This window comes from Suricata suricatta, chromosome 17, assembly GCF_006229205.1.
Source record: "Suricata suricatta isolate VVHF042 chromosome 17, meerkat_22Aug2017_6uvM2_HiC, whole genome shotgun sequence".
Classification (NCBI taxonomy): Eukaryota; Metazoa; Chordata; class Mammalia; order Carnivora; family Herpestidae; genus Suricata; species Suricata suricatta.
In genome coordinates, this window is record NC_043716.1 from 27,242,320 (window position 1) to 27,255,445 (window position 13,126).

General features: G+C 59.2%; 1 protein-coding gene across 1 annotated transcript in view; it reads left to right on the forward strand.

The window, feature by feature from the left end:
- The window catches only part of CUEDC1 (CUE domain containing 1), a gene marked incomplete at its 5' end in the record, with an annotated part of 19,456 nt that extends 6,330 nt beyond the window's left edge, over positions 1–13,126 (forward strand). The window contains 8 exons of the mRNA XM_029927004.1: positions 2,369–2,495; positions 3,205–3,397; positions 4,395–4,502; positions 6,672–6,743; positions 7,561–7,654; positions 8,371–8,429; positions 9,236–9,306; positions 11,438–13,126. Coding sequence (XP_029782864.1) covers positions 2,369–2,495; positions 3,205–3,397; positions 4,395–4,502; positions 6,672–6,743; positions 7,561–7,654; positions 8,371–8,429; positions 9,236–9,303 — 721 coding nt within the window. The remainder of the gene's footprint in view (positions 1–2,368; positions 2,496–3,204; positions 3,398–4,394; positions 4,503–6,671; positions 6,744–7,560; positions 7,655–8,370; positions 8,430–9,235; positions 9,307–11,437) is intronic.

The window sequence follows — 13,126 nt, forward strand, 5'->3', positions numbered from 1 at the left end:
GGGGGGGCTTGTGGGTCCTCTGAGGAGCTTTAGCCTTATCCTGCAGCCAACAGATTTAAGCTGAAGAGTGACAGGATCAGGTTAGTGGTTTAGAATCTCCCTCTGGCTGCAATAGCAGGAGACCTCTGAGGTGGGGGGAGGGGTGCGGGGAGGGGGGGCTTGCCCTGCTGAGACACAGAGAGGCAGGGTGATCCCAGGGGTAAGTGCCTGGAAAGTCAGGACCCCTGAGCCCAGAATATGCTTGCACGATCTGTGTGTCTCTGGACGGGGCTGACTCCATCCAGGCCTCAGTGTCCAGTCTACCAAACCTGCCTGGAAGGTTTATGTCTGAAATCCTCCTGGAGTCTGATATCCCGTGGGTAAACCTGGGGGTCTGATGGGTGTGAAGTTTTAGTTTGGGGGCCAGGGGCCAGGAGAGCCTCCCAGCCTTCTCTCTCCTTCCCCTCCCCCAGCTTGCCCTTCCCTCTGTCTCCAGGATGAAAGAGGTCTCTCAAACCCATAGGCACCCCTCCACACAGGCCACCTGCTGTTTTTCCTTTGAAATTACAGCCTTGGAAGTTTTTTATTTGCCTCTCAGCTCATTTCTGACATTCCTTTCTGACCACAATGGAGTTTCCTGGGCCGCCTGGGCTCAGGGCCCCCCTGGCTCTCGCAGCTGCTGCTGATCTCATCTCTGCCAGTGCCAGGGCAAGGGCCCGGGAGGGACTGGGCACATCCTTCGTCCTTCCTTGGGACCACGGGCCCGGCCGCCAGGGACATGGAGGACCGAGGAGGGTAGCCTCCCACTCCTGTTGCCTCTCCCCTCTTGGCCTCAGTAACTAATGGCAGAGGGGTCCCAGTGCAGTTCTGGGACTCTCCCTCTGCCCTTGCCTGGGTAGCTTTGGGTGTGGTTGAGTTGGCGTGGTGGGTACCTGTGTCCTAGGGGAAAATGCCGGAGAGGAATTCTCAGCACTGGGGACAATCCTGGGTGCCCTGAGAGTCCCTAAGAGACAGGCATCTTCTCCCCTGCCTCGGGCCCTTGGGAGAAATGAAGCCTCCAACAGTGACAGGCCGCAGAACGATATGGAGAGAGATCTGCTGAGGACTCAGAGCCCTGGGTCTTCTGGAGCCTTCCCTCACCTGTACAGCGAGAGGGTGGACAGCGTGCGGGTTTCCTTGGCTCCCACCGGGCACTTAGCAGCTTGTTATCCTGTCTGCTGCCGCCCCCGTCCCCCCCTCGTCCTGCCAGGCCACCGGCCCAAAATAGAAAAGGAAAGGAAGTTATTTCCACAGTCAGCAGCAGCCCGGAAAAGCTCCCCTCGAATGAGGGGGCGGGCGGGATTCCTGGAGCTGGAGGCGAATCAAAGCCAGGCGAGAGCCACTGCCGCTGCCTTCTGTGTGTGTCATTTCCCCGAGTCAGCAGAACACGTGTCCTGCGGTTGCCACGCTGCAGGCTGCCGAGGAGCTGTGGGGAGCCCCTGGCCCGGCCCCAGGCTGCCCTCAGGCCCCAGACGGCCAGGCCAGGAGGGAGGCTGGGGGCCGGGAGCCGTGGCCCCCTTGTTTCCCGCACGCAACCCCCGCCTTGGCCTCTGCCTTGGCCCTTGGACCTCTCGCCATGCACCTTGTGTATGAGGTGTGGCTCCTGAGCACTCCTGGGAACAAGAAACTCTCCATCCCTACCTTCAGTGTGCCTTTTCAGAACACTGTTCAGGACATGGGCTCTTGAGGGGCTCCTGCATGCTTGGGTGGGGAGGTGGTGTTTCCATAAGGAGTTCTCCCCCCAGAGGGGGCAGGGGCTTGCCCAGGACCATCCTGCTGGCTGTGACTGAGCCAGAACCGGAGCCTGGACCTGCTCCACTCTATAGGGATCCTGTCTTCCCCATGAACCCCACCCACCCCCACCCCCAACCCTGCAAACTGACATTCATTCAGGCAGGCTGGGCTTGGTGGCATAGGTGTCTGGTCACCAGGAGCACACCTGTTCTCAGCAGCCACGAGCTGGCACCGCGCTAGGTGCCAGGGAGATGCTCGCTGTCTTTAGAGGACAGTCATGAACATCTGCCTGTAAATCCGTGACACCCAACTTGAACGCCATGAACAGAGGCCTCTAGGCCTAGAGACCTTGAGGGCACAGGGTGGCTGGAGAGCAGGGCTGTCTGGAGCCCAGGGAGCCAAGGCCCCAGCGCCAGAGAGACTGAGGTTAGCAGAGGCCTGATCAGAAAGATGCAATGGGATGCTCAGCCTTTGTCCTGGAGGCTGTGGGGGCCTGGGGAGGCTTCAGAGCAGAAATGCCATTCTCAGCAGGATCCGATGTGATGGACTGGGACACCTGTGTTCGGGCCTGACTGTCCCCCCCCCAACCCCCTCATTGTTCTCTCTCACTATCCAGCATCGATGTGCTGGGCTCCGGACCCGCTTCGAGCCAGAGGCGTTATCGTAACTGGAACCCACCACTGCTGGGTAACCTCCCCGATGACTTTCTCCGCATCCTGCCGCAGCAGCTGGACAGCTTACAGGTACCAGGGGAGGCCTCCAGCTGCCCGGGGAGCACCTCCACTTGCCCATGGCTTGTGCCCACCTGTTTCACTTCCTGATGTATAAGCCTGGGCTGAGCTATTTCTGTTGCCCTGGGTTCACAAGGAAAGAATACTGAACCCAAAGCCTCATTTCCTGTCTGGACCTGGACGCTTCCTGTTCCACCCAGGAAAGGTGACAGCCCTGAGGAGTCTGTGGCTAGAACCATCAGCTGACGCTGGAGGGAGGTGGGCCTGGGGGCAGCCGGCAGCAGAGGAGCAGAGCACCTTCCTTCCCTCCCATGGGAAAGGGCCACTCTTGCCCCTGACATTGGCATGGCCTGAGGGGCCCTTGCAGAAGGGGCCTTGCCCTGGGCCAGGCAGGACAGGGAGAGTGTGGAGTGTGGGAATCCATGTGGAGATGGCCAAGCTACTGGGCAACTTGCAGATCCCTTTCCAGGACTGTTCAGGGTGTAGATGAGAGATTGGGGGGGTGCTTTAAGGGGGAGGAAAAATAGATTTTAAGACCTAGCCACTTTCCCGCTGAGAGGCCTCCAGCCTGCGAAGTTGGAGTTCTGCTGACCACTAGATCCAGTAGCAGGTGCGGCCAGAGGCTCCCGGGAAAGAACACCTGTGCACCCAGATGTGCGTGGCTGTCTGTGCGGCACGTGCCCTGTGAGCAGCCCCTTGGTGTGCTTGTTCCCCGTGTTAGGGTAACGCTGGGGGCTCCAAGCCCACGAGCGGGGAGAGAAGCTCACCCCCCGTGGCCTGGCCCGGGGCCCGGGACCAGGAGAACCGCTGGAAGCAGTACCTCGAGGACGAGAGGATCGCGCTCTTCCTGCAGAATGAGGAGTTCATGAAGGAGCTGCAGCGCAACCGGGACTTCCTCCTGGCCCTGGAGAGAGGTGCAGCCCCGAGGGGCCAGGCTGGGGGTGGAAACTTCAGCCTGGGGGCTCAGAGCTCAGGCCCAGGTGGCCTCTGTCCTGTTGCTGTGCGCCCCCTACCAAGTGAGCCTGGGAGAGCCCTGGGAGGTCTGCCAAAGGGACGCAGGCCAGCAGCCAACTCTTGTCCCTCCCCGGGGACTCAGAGGAAGAGGGCTGTGCCTTCTCAGGCCCTCTCTTTGCCCTTGCACGTCTGCTGTGTGCAAGGCACTGGCCGTGGCCTGGAGCTGGGTCCACAGGGGCCTCCCTGAGCAGAGGACCGCAGGGCAGGGGCTCCCAAGTATTCTGGCAGTATTGGCTTATCTTTGGCTGGGGGCTCTACTCCCCAGTCTGGCTGCCTTTCCCCTTCAGGGTGGGAGCGTTTGTGGTGGGGTGCAGTGAGAGGCTTGTGAGGGTGTGTGTGTGTGTGTGTTTGTGTGTGTGTGCGCGTGACAGTGTGTGGGTGGAGAGGAGTAAGGTGTGCAGAGAGAAGGTTGCTTTATTTTATTTTATTTTACTTTGTTTTTTAAAAGTTTATTTTCAGAGAAAGAGAGAGAGAATAAGCGGGCGAAGGGCAGAGAGGGAGGGAGACACAGAATCCCAAGCAGGCTCTGCACTGTCAGCGTAGAGCCTGATACAGGCCTCTATCCCACGAACCGTGAGATCATGACCTGAGCTGAAATCAAGAGTCTCTTAGCCCGCCGAGCCACCCGGCACCCCAGGGCCTTTCCTTTTAAATGAAGGGTTGGACTATATGACATCTCAGTGTCCTAATTCTGACGTTCTGACATTCCAAGTGCTTGTTGGGGCGTAGTTTCTATGGTATGGCTGGTTCTCTGAGAGCCGGTCGATGTGTGTGTGCACATATTTTGTGTGTCATATGAAATCTGGGGGCTTAGCCTCTGACAACCTCCTGCGTCTCAGCCCAGGGAGCTCCTGGGAGAGAGTTAACTGTCCTGACAGGAATGTGGTCCTTTTCCAGATCGTTTGAAATACGAGTCCCAGAAATCCAAATCCAACAGCAGCAGCAGCAGCAACAGCAACAGCGTGGCTGTGGGAAATGACTTGGGCTTTCCCTCTCCTGCCCCAGGTAACCTTGCCCTCCTAGGAGAGAGGCCTGAAGGGCATAGAGGCTCACACCCATGCTGTGCTTTGCAGGTTTGGAGTTTGGAAGTAGGGTGAGGAAATAGGCTGGCGGGGAGGGTCCTGACCCCACCACCGCACTGTGGGGTCAGAACCGTGGCCCACCACTTAGCACACCTGGATTCTTACCAATCCAGCGGCTGCTGGGCGCCCCCTGGGATTGGCTAACAGGCTGCTTGAAGTCCTCAGAAAGTGCCTGGAGCATGGGCAGGAAGGGGACATCCCACACCACAAATGTCCCATGGTGGGTGGGCTCAGGAAGGACTCGGAGATTTCCCAGGCTTGATCTCTGCTCTGGGGCTTGCAAGAGAAACATCCAAACAGGGGGTAGAACCAAGCAGCAAAACTGAGGACATACTGATTGTAGCAAATTTTCATGTACTAGTGTTGGAAGATGAGACCTTTGAGCTTCATGTACAAGAGGGTGAGAAGCAAGAACTGCCTCAAAAGAGGGGCAGGCCCCCCAGGAGCCCTACCTCGCTGGAGAGGGGCCAGGCAGGGACAGCAGGCTGTTGGGATGCACGAATAATCATTGGACTGGAGTGGTGAACATGGGAACAGAGAGGTCTCGGAGGCGTAGATCCCCTACTTGACACTGGACCCTGCCCATGTGTCCCTGTGTGCGCATTGTGGCCCCTAGCCCATCAGTTCCTCCTTGCACATGGAGGCTGCCCACCGCAGAGGAAGCGGCGGCGGCTTTTGCCGGAACCACACCTTACAAGACGCGGTGGCATGGGGTGGCGGGGCAGAGGATGGGGAGCGCAGCTGATCCCAGCTCAGAGAGAGAAGATCCCGTGGAACAGATTCATAAGCAGCAGGCTTGGGGCTTAGGCCCCACCAGATGTGCTTCTGGGAGTTTTAACGACAGTCTCTTGTCCTTGATCCTGAATTAACTGGATGCACCAGGGCTGCTGAGATGGATCCTAATGACTCACAGGGGACTTAGCAGGCAAGGTGACTTGGGATTAGCTGAGTTGCAGGGTGGAGAGCGGGGGGCTTTAGAAGGGCAGCGAGAGGCGTAAGTGGGTGCTGAGCCATGTGGGAGAATCTAGGTGGCCAACTGTGTTTGGACTTTGGAACTGGCCCTATTCTCATTCCTACTCATTGTCTCAGGAGTCTGGAGGGAGTTATTGGAGGAGCAGCCCAGGCAGGAAGAAGGGAATCAACACGGACAAATGCCTGCTGTGTGCCCACACCTCCCCTCTATTCCCTTATCACTTCCGTCATTGGGTCAGGCTGCAGACCAGCATGCTGGCGAGTGTCTGACAGCCAGATCAGGGTGCAGAGCAGCCCCCGTGCTTAGCGTCTGGTGCCTTCCATGCTGTAAATGCTCCCACCACGCCAGTTTCAAGCTACCGGCATGACTTTGTGGAGCTCGGGACTGGTCAGAGAAGCGGATGGTTGGGAGCATGTGTGGGCCACGCACACAGCAGGCCATACCCCAGCAAGCAGGGCCCCGCGGAGAGAGAAGTACTCCTCCAGTCCCTGGTGTCATCCTTTCTTTTTATTTATGTTTATTTTTGAGACAGACAAGAGTATGAGTTGGGGAGGGGCAGAGAGAGGGAGACACAGAATCCAAAGCAGGCTCCAGGCTCTGAGCTGTCAGCACCGAGCCTGACACGGGGCTCGAACTTAGGAACCCTGAGATCATGACCTGAGCCAAGGTTGGATGCTTAACCTACCGAGACACCCAGGCGCCCCTAGTGTCTCCTTTCTTCTTCTTCTTTTTTTTTTTTTGTCTTAATTTTTAGTGTGAGAGATAGTGTGAGCAGGGGAGGGTCAGAGAGAGAGAGGGAGACACAGAATCTGAAGTCAGGCTCCAGGCTCTGAGCTACCTGTCAGCCCAGAGCCCGACGTGGGGCTCGAACCAATGAACCATGAGATCATGACCTGAGCCGAAGCTGGACACTTAACCTACTGAGCCACCCAAGCGCCCCGTGTCCTTCTTTCTTAAAGCTCCCTCTTGGTTAGGGAAGAGGACTGATCTTTGCCTCTCTCCTCAAATGGAGGGTTGGGGCCATCCCCAGTCCTGGGACACCCCCGCCCCCCCACCCTGGGGGCCTTGGGCAGAGGCTCTCCGTCTGCATCGGCCCTCAGGGGTATCTTTCCCTTCCAGGAACCAGTGACGCTAATCCTGCTGTGTCTGAAGATGCCTTATTCAGGGACAAGTTAAAACACATGGGAAAATGTGAGTCCAGCCTAGGACCCCTCCCCATTTCTCCTAAGACAGGCCCCATGGCCTCGGAGGAGGGAGGGAGCCCGGGGTGTTTTTAAGGTAGCTGATTCTGGGTGAACCAAAGTGACATTTTAATCGCAGTCTGGCTCCCTCAGCCTTCCTGCCTCACTTCCCTCTCTGCGGCTGAGTCTGGATACAAATTAAGTTTTAAATCCTCTTGAGCCAGCTGTCTGCAGAAAAATAATAATGTGCTGCACCCCCCACCCCTGTCCCCGTTTCAGAGTTCACGTTCTTTGTGGCTTGAGGGGACTTGGCCCAGGCCTGATGAGTGGGGAGGCCCGTGCAAAGCCCTGCAGTCTGTGGGCAGGAGGCAGGGGGGGGGGGCGGGGGGTGTCAGTGACCTCTCCCCTTAAAGTCCTGCCAGCCAGGACGAACCTTCCCTTCCCCCCTCCCCCCCCCCCCACAAGCACGTGTGAACTAGGCTGCCATCCTTCCAGGCTCCATTTCAGGGAAAATCTCGGATTAGTCATGGAAATCCCAGAACCGTCTCTGGAGGTGGCTGTGGGGGTGGGGGAGGCGGCGGGAAAGACAGCCAAGACGCGTCGGTGTCTGTCACAGCTGGGGAAGGAATACCCGGATCTCAGGTCGCCTGCCTGGGCCTGGCCCTGCTCTCTCGGTGGCCTGTGCTGCCCCTGCAGGCAGGGCCGGGAGGGCAGCCTCCCTGCATTCCTGTCGCCTGATGCCTGCCCCCACCTGGGGGAGGGGGGGTGGGGCAGCCCTCGGCTGGCTGCGGCCCACAGCCCAGGGCTCACGGGTCTCTCTGCCCCAGCCACCCGGAGGAAGCTGTTCGAGCTGGCCAGGGCCTTCTCCGAGAAGACCAGGATGAGGAAGTCAAAGAGGAAACACTTGTCCAAGCATCAGTCGTATCCTTTCCGGCCTGGCGCTGGGGAGCTGTGGGTGCCGGGGGTGCTGACCCCCCTGGCCAGAGACTGCGCTCTCCCTGGGACTGGGACCGGCTCTGCGGCCACCCCTCTCCTCTGTGCGCCCCGAGGCCAGCCCACTGCCCTGCCTGAACCACCGTGACCGGCCCAGGGAACAGGCCAGCGTCGCCTGCTTCCTTCTGTGGGCTCCCAGGTTGTCTGCCACGGCTCCACTTTCTGGCCGGGCTAATCTGCTTTTGGGAGAAAACTTGGTGCTTCCACTGAAATCAGCAAGCCTCTCCCTCGTTTCTCGAGTGGAATTGGTCTGTAGATCTTGCCACCTCCCCACTTTCCTCTTTGTCCCCTGGCGCCTCACTTTCAGTTCCTTGAGGGAAAATAAGGTTTTCCACATTTTCATCCAGACTCCCACCCATGCTTGTCACATGGGGCCAGGGTGTTAGAAGCTGAACCAGCCAGTGGGGAACAGAGAGAAGAAGCCCCTTCCCCATCCCCAGGGATGGGAGCTGGGTGAGAAAGTCCGGCCTGACTGCTCACCCGACAAGGAGGCTTTGGGGAGCCCTGGGGAGAAGGCCGGTACGGTGGGAGCCACCTGGGCTTGTGGTGGGCGGTAGACAGCCGGGGTGGGGAGCACGGCACTTGGAGGACGATGGCAACCCCCACCCCCAGTCCCTGTGACGTTTTCCTGAACGGCCCGGCAGGTTGGGAGCTGCGGTGTCCACGGCTAATCTGCTGGACGATGTGGAGGGTCACACTTGTGGTGAGGCTACGGGGGCGGGGCAGGGGACAGGGAAGCTTGAGCTTTTTGTTACTTGTGATCAGGGACCCTCCCAGTGGAGGGCCCCGGGGATTTCATGGGTGGGCCCAACCTGGGGGTGGGGGGGTTACATCATGGGCAGGTCACCCAAGGAAATGGATCCTTCTGCCCGGTTCATGTTGCCTCTCCCTTCCTTCCACTCCCAAAGGGGGCCCCAGCCACACCTCCACCTAGATCTCTACCTGGAGCACAAAGTGTCAGGTGCTGTTTCTGGGGAGTCTTCTCTGGGATGGGAGGGGGCAGGCAGGCCTACTCACGTGGAGGGGCCTCAGCTTGAGAACCAAGCGCTGTGCAGTTTTTGTCTCTGGGCCTGGCAGCCTTTCAGCATGCATGCAGTCCCTCCCCACAGGCTGTGTGGGCCGGAGGACACTGCGTAGATGCCAGCAGGCCCACAGCTGAACCTGATCCTAATGCTTCAGAGCAGAGGGGCCCTTTGGTCAGGAGATACTCAGAAGCAAGGACCCGGAGGGTCTTAGAGGCCATACGGAGGGTACAACGCACCCATTTTACAGATGAGGAAGCTGAGGGAAGAACTTGTCCAAAGTCCCAGAGCTCAGTGATGGAGCCACACTGTGCCCTGGTGCCCTCACCAAACCCACATATTCCCCCCTTTGCCCCAGAATCAGCTTGTGCCCCAGCAAACAAGGGGGATGGGCAGAGTTGGATCGGCTCCCTTGCCCAGCCTAGGGGACGTGCCTGGGTGACCCCCTGCACGGTGGAGGATGAGACAACGTCCCTCTGCTTTTCAGATGAAGACTTCCGGGGAAGGCGTCAGGAGGTGCCCAAGATGGAGGAAGCCCTACGGGAAGGACAGTAAGCGGTAAGGCCTGGAGTCACAGCTGCCCAGACACTGGGCCTGCCATGCCCGCCCCGAGGTGTCCTCCCAGCGTCCAGAGGCTCGGGGCTCAGGCGACTGGATGGCACAGGTCCTAGTTTTCTTCCCTTGTTGTGAGACAGGACATGGTCTGCATAGAACTTGTCTTTTGCCTTCTTTCCTCCCTCCCTCCCTCCCTCCCTTCCTTCCTTCCAGCAAAGTGATCACACTTGCCTGTGCCAGATCCTGGGAAGAAGGGGGAAGAAGTCAGCTTTGACCTTGATAGTTTACAGCCAAATTGAGAAGGCAGTCTAGGACACACAGTGCACAGTGAGAGGGCCACTTAAGAAAAAGTGACGTAAAAAACAAAGAAAGAGAAAAAGTGACGTGGCCTCACCACAGCCGAGCACACACAGAACCCTCCCAGTGCCTGCCTGGGTTGGGTGGTGTAGGATCGGCCATAACCAGATGAAGAAACCGCCTCTCTCTCGAGGCATCTGTTTCTGGCTGGAGTCCTGGGCCCTCAGGCTGCTTTTCCTCCTCTTCTGTGCATGGCGGGGGTGGGGGGTCAGGGAATGTCAACACCTCCTCCAGGGCTCGGTGGAGCCTGTTCCTGTTCCAACTGCCTCCCTGTTGGGGAGGTGCCCGCCCGCCCTTCCTCCCCCGGCCGCTGTCCTACAAGGCTCTCCGGAGCTGATGGTGTGGCAGGTATGACCCTGGTTCAGACCCAAGCAATGCTTGCTTCCCTCAGGATAGTTGTGGACCGACCAGCCTGGGCGCTGGCCTTCCCGTCACTTCGGGTTGACTGCCTGTCACACCCCCCAGGATGTGGGCACACTCAGGCTTTCCTCACGCACTGAGCTGCGCCCGCGAGTCCCACTGGTCCCAAATGCTCAATACAACCAGAGGGAAGGACCGCCACACCCCCGGTGCTGCTGCCATTCATCTCCTTCCCACTGCTCCCCAGGGAAGTGTCTGGTTCAGAGCCACCCCACATCGGGCCCTGCCATCATTTCTCTCTCTCCCAAGTCTTCGAGCTTTTCCTTTTCCAGCTCCTTCCTCAAGTCTATACCATCTTCCTCCTCATCTTAAAAGCCAAGAGTCTTCCCAATTTTCCTTCATTGCCCAACTTGTGGAAAAGTGGCATCCTCTCCACCATCCCTGGATTGATCAGGAAGGTCACCAGGTCCTTTTCCTGTTCTGTATCCACATGCCCTGTATCCCCCACCTCCACCCCTAGCTTCTGTGGCCCAGGACTCCTGGGCTACCTTCCTCTCTCTGTGCAGTTCCTGCTGCTCCCATTGTCCCTCCGGGTCCCTCTGTCCCAGCTCCCCGCCCTCTCCGGCCCCAGCTCTGCCTTTGACGCTCCTCCAAGTCCTCTCACTCCTCTTCGGCAGTCCACCGCTCTCTTTTACAGCAACAGCGATACGTCGTGCAGTGGGCTCCAGAGTCTGCGTCTTCCGCTTCGTCAGCCCACCACATCCACTCTGCACCCCAAGCTGTGCCCAGGATTGTCTTTCCAGCCCTGGGCATGACCTCGCTGGAAGCCGGACAACACCTTCTCCTGACTTCCCCATTTCATTTCCCCCACCCCCTTCATGCCCGCGCTGGTGGACTCCCACGGCCTGCTTAGCACTTGCTGCTCTCTGCACTGTCCCTGCTCAGCTCACCGCATCTCCAGGACATCACTCTCCTGCCATTTCCCCCTTGCTGTCTGAGCGAGTCCTCCGAGTCCAGGCTTACCAACTTCCAGCCTGGTGTGTGGGGCCACTGAATTCTGACCCCAACTGACTTTTCTGCCCCTATAGGCCCCCTTGGTCCCGTTCATCTGAGCTATGACTGCATCCCAGGTTACTTCCCCACCTCTCAGCCTTTATACAGCCGTTTCCCCCTGGACTTCTACCCCCTACTCTGTCTTTAGCTGTGGGAGGCCCTGCTCCCGCTGTTGTAGGAGCTCGGGTCTGGGGGGCAGGGCATGACCCCAGGCAAAGTTCCTCAGCTGGCAAGAGTCCCCGGAGGAAGGAAAGGGCGCCTGCCTATGGTATCTTCTGCCCCAGACCATCTCTCCAGGAACCACTGACAAGGAAAGACCACAGGGCTGCACTGAAAGACTTCTTCCTTCTCTTTTCCCTTCCAGATGCCAGCAGTCCTCCTCACCGGCGATGAGCTGACCTGGCGGAGGCAGCTGGAGAGCAACACCGGCCCCCAGCTGAAGGGCCCAGCCGCAGCCGGACAGATGGTGCTTGTGTACTGAGGCCTCCCGATTCTCTGGCCCAGCCACTGCCACTGCCACTGCCACTGCCACGTTCATGGGACTTAGAACTTTGGAGTTTTGTGCTGCGATTGGAGGAAGGACCTGGGGACCCCTAGCCCCTTTTGTAGCCAGGCTGTTCTAGGGGCAATGAGCCAAAATGCAGGAACCACCACCAACTTACCACCACCCCCATTTTCTTAAAAAAAAAAAATCCCAGAAATAGGCAAGGGTTGGCATGCCCAAGAGGGCAGGATGGTGAAGCCCCTGCCTCCTGCCTTTCTCCATCTCTCCTTCTGGGCCACAGACACTGCCTACCCGCCCCCCCATCCCCAGCTCCCTCCTGGACACTTTGGACCCTTTTTTCCCATGACTTCCTGCATCCCAGCCTTTCCCCCAGGGCTGCTAATCCTTGGTGCCACCCCTGCACAGAGCTGTGGGTTGGAGAGCCCTGGGCAGTCACTCAGGCTCCCTCAGAGTTCAGGGTCACCGCAGAGGTATCTACTGACTGCCCCTCCGGCTGCCTCTGTTTGGGGTTGGTGTGGGCCCCCAGCAGGGATGGGGAAAGTGGCCCCCCCGGAGCTGGAGGACTCTGGCCAGGCAGGAGGATTCTTTACTGTGGCAGAAGACAAAAGCCAGTTCTGGATGGGAACTGGGGAGGGGGTGCTCCGGAGTAGCGGGGGGGCAGGCTCTGAGCAGAAGTCCTGCTGTCACTACAGGTGGGTAGCAGTAGCTTCTCAAGTGATCCTTGAGAAAGTGCAGGACTGAGGAGCAACAGGATGGGGGCTACCAGCCTGGTTGGGGGCGCCTGGGGCAGAAGGGCTTGCTGGGCGACTCTTGCCAAGAACAAGAAGGTGATTGATCCAAGGAGGCACACTCTGGTTCTACGAACCTTACCGGGCCAGCAGGAGAGCCCGGGGCCAGCAGGAGAGCCCGGGGCCAGCCTTCAAGACGGGAACGCGCTGACCACTCCGGAAAACCGGAAAGCCTGGGCAGGAACGGGCTTCCCTGGGGGGCCCGCCCTCCCCCACCCCAGCAGTGGGGAACCAGCCCAGACCATTTGCGCTGGGTGGGGAGGATGGGAGTGGGAGGCAAGCCTTGGCCGGGCCCTAGTGGCCGCAAGTCACCCCTAGATAATGAGGGCTTGACGGGCGCGATGATCGCACCCAGCTTTCCCGCGAGCTCCGAAGAGGCGGCCCCAGGGGAGTGGGGGTGGGGGTCGGGACGTGAACTGCCGCTGCAGAGCCTGACCAAGTTTGGCACCCGCGCGGGGCCCGGGGCGCTGGCGCGGGGGCCGCCCGCCCTCTGCTGCTCCCCGCGACCCGCCTGTGGACCCCCCCCCCCAGGAGCCCCTGGGCTGCCAGCCCAGGCTCCAGACCGCCTGGGTCTGGGGCCAGAGGAGGGGCCTTTGGGAGTGTGGCCTTGACCCCTCCCGGCGCATGGGTAGGAAGCCCCAGCCCCAAGTCTGTGTGTGTTGCTTTGTTAGTTGTTTTTTCTCCTATGTGTGGGTTTTTTCTTGGAGCTGTTTCATAGGAATTCCTGTAATAAAGACTTGGTGTTCTTTTGGTGCTCTGA